The sequence below is a fragment of the Salmo salar genome, chromosome 04 (assembly GCF_965601325.2).
Source record: "Salmo salar chromosome 04, fSalSal1, whole genome shotgun sequence".
Taxonomy (NCBI): domain Eukaryota; kingdom Metazoa; phylum Chordata; class Actinopteri; order Salmoniformes; family Salmonidae; genus Salmo; species Salmo salar.
Genome location: NC_138294.1, coordinates 9,589,773 through 9,591,606, shown reverse-complemented (window position 1 = coordinate 9,591,606; position 1,834 = coordinate 9,589,773). Strand labels below are relative to the sequence as shown.

General features: G+C 48.0%; 1 protein-coding gene across 2 annotated transcripts in view; it reads right to left on the bottom strand.

Annotated features, from left to right (window-relative positions):
* Nucleotides 1-1,435, bottom strand: part of LOC123742374 (protocadherin-18) — a 13,321-nt gene extending 11,886 nt beyond the window's left edge. For both annotated transcript variants that reach the window (XM_045716282.2, XM_082974062.1), the window contains exon 1: nt 1-1,435. This exon is cut by the window's left edge and continues 1,602 nt beyond it. In XM_045716282.2, the coding sequence (XP_045572238.2) occupies nt 1-894 (894 nt within the window). In that variant the 5' untranslated portion in view covers nt 895-1,435.
* Nucleotides 1,436-1,834: the final 399 nt, after the last annotated feature.

Below are 1,834 nucleotides of genomic sequence, written 5' to 3'. Positions count from 1 at the left end.
TTCCACGATTTTCGGGGACACGTGACTGCTAAAGGAGTAGATGATTTTGGCGTTGGTTCCGTCGTCTGCATCAGTTGCATTCAGATCAATAAGAAGAGATCCAACAGGTGAATTCTCCAATAGATGTATCACATATGAAGACTGTTCGAAAATAGGACTGTTGTCGTTTGAATCTGCCACGCTAATTCTGAGGAGAGTAGAACCGGTTTTAGGGGGAACGCCCTTATCCGAGGCCGTCAGCTGAAGTTCATAACCCGGCTGCATCTCCCTGTCGAGCTCCCTAAGCACCACCAACTCCGAGTACTTTGCCCCGTCCGTTCTGCTCTGAATGTCAATCTTGAAGTAGTTGTTGGGCTCGAGGGAGTAAGTATCGAGGGAGTTCTCCCCGACGTCGGGGTCACTCGCGCTGTCCAGGGGAATGCGCGCCCCCACTGCCGCGCTCTCGGAGATCTCGATGGGGATTACGGCGCGGGCGAACTGGGGCTCGTTATCATTAATGTCCAACACTTCCACCTCGACGTGGAAGAGCTGCAAGTGTTCTGTTGGAAGAGTCAGAACGTCGAATTCAATGGAACAGTTGAGGTTCTTCTCGCAGAGCTTCTCTCTGTCTATTTTGGAACGGATGCTGATCTCTCCGTCCTGCTCGCGCACGGATAGGAAAGACGTGCTACCTCTCTGCATGGCTCGGAAGCGCAAAGACACAGAACTTGGAAGTTTGACTAAAACATCTGCCACGTCATCTTTAAGCCTTGCAATAACAGTCCCCACCTTCTGTTCCTCGTAAACTTGATATTTTAATGTTTTACCTGTGACGTTTTGCGTGGCCAGTGCCATAACGGCGAGAAGTATCCATATTCGGATATAAAATACGCAGATTATTTTACCAGGTTCCATCTTTGAAGTAATCCCTTTGGGTGATTCTGAAAGTAATTCCAAAATAGCTCCTTTAAGCAGCCAGTACTGATTCCGTTATTGTAGCCTAATGAACTTAACGAATCCACTGCGCCCCGACGACAGTCATTAGGCTAATTGCAGCGCATTCTCCAAAGGCTAGATATCCCCATTTAAACACGTTTGAGCATTAAAAAAGCAGGTTGCGTTCCGCAGTCATTTCTACTAGAAAACACAACATCCAAAGATTCCACGCATACAAATCTGTTGCGCGAGTCTCAGAGTAGACTCCTATAGAGCACCGCTTAAATCTGTGCTTCTCTCTTTGTGCGGTGCCGTGCTCTCTCTCTCGCTCTCTCTCTCCGTCTGATGGCTCCCCCAAAATAGCCCTCCTCAATCTAACCAGCCCAACAACGGAACAGCGGCCCCTTTCTCTTCTCCCCAGCAAGACAAAATGCTTCCTAAATAAAATGCTAACCCGGTGACCACTCAAAACTGAGGCGAGGGGAGAGGGGAGAGAAAGAGGGAGGGGAGGAGAGATCGAGACGGGGCAAACTCCACCCTCTCGGGTTCTTCATCCACTTTCTTTCTTCACTTTCACCCATGAGAAGAGGAGAGAGAGAGAGAGAGAGAGAGAGAGAGAGAGAGAGAGAGAGAGAGAGAGAGAGAGAGCATGCCTCAACAATAGGGAAGGGTAAAATAACTCAAGAGGAACTTTCATTGGTGACGTTTTCCCGGTTATATGTTTTGGTAGTCGCCGTTAGAAGACGTCGGGTTTCTTTATGAGTGTAGTAGTCTCTCGTTTTAGGTGTGTTGCAGCAGACAGACTGGAGACAGGGCTAGGCTATACATGTGGAGGCTACATTCTTATTTATATCGTTTCCAATTAATGGCTGTCACAATTGTGTTGGCCTAACTAGCAAATGGAGAATTATCTTCACCA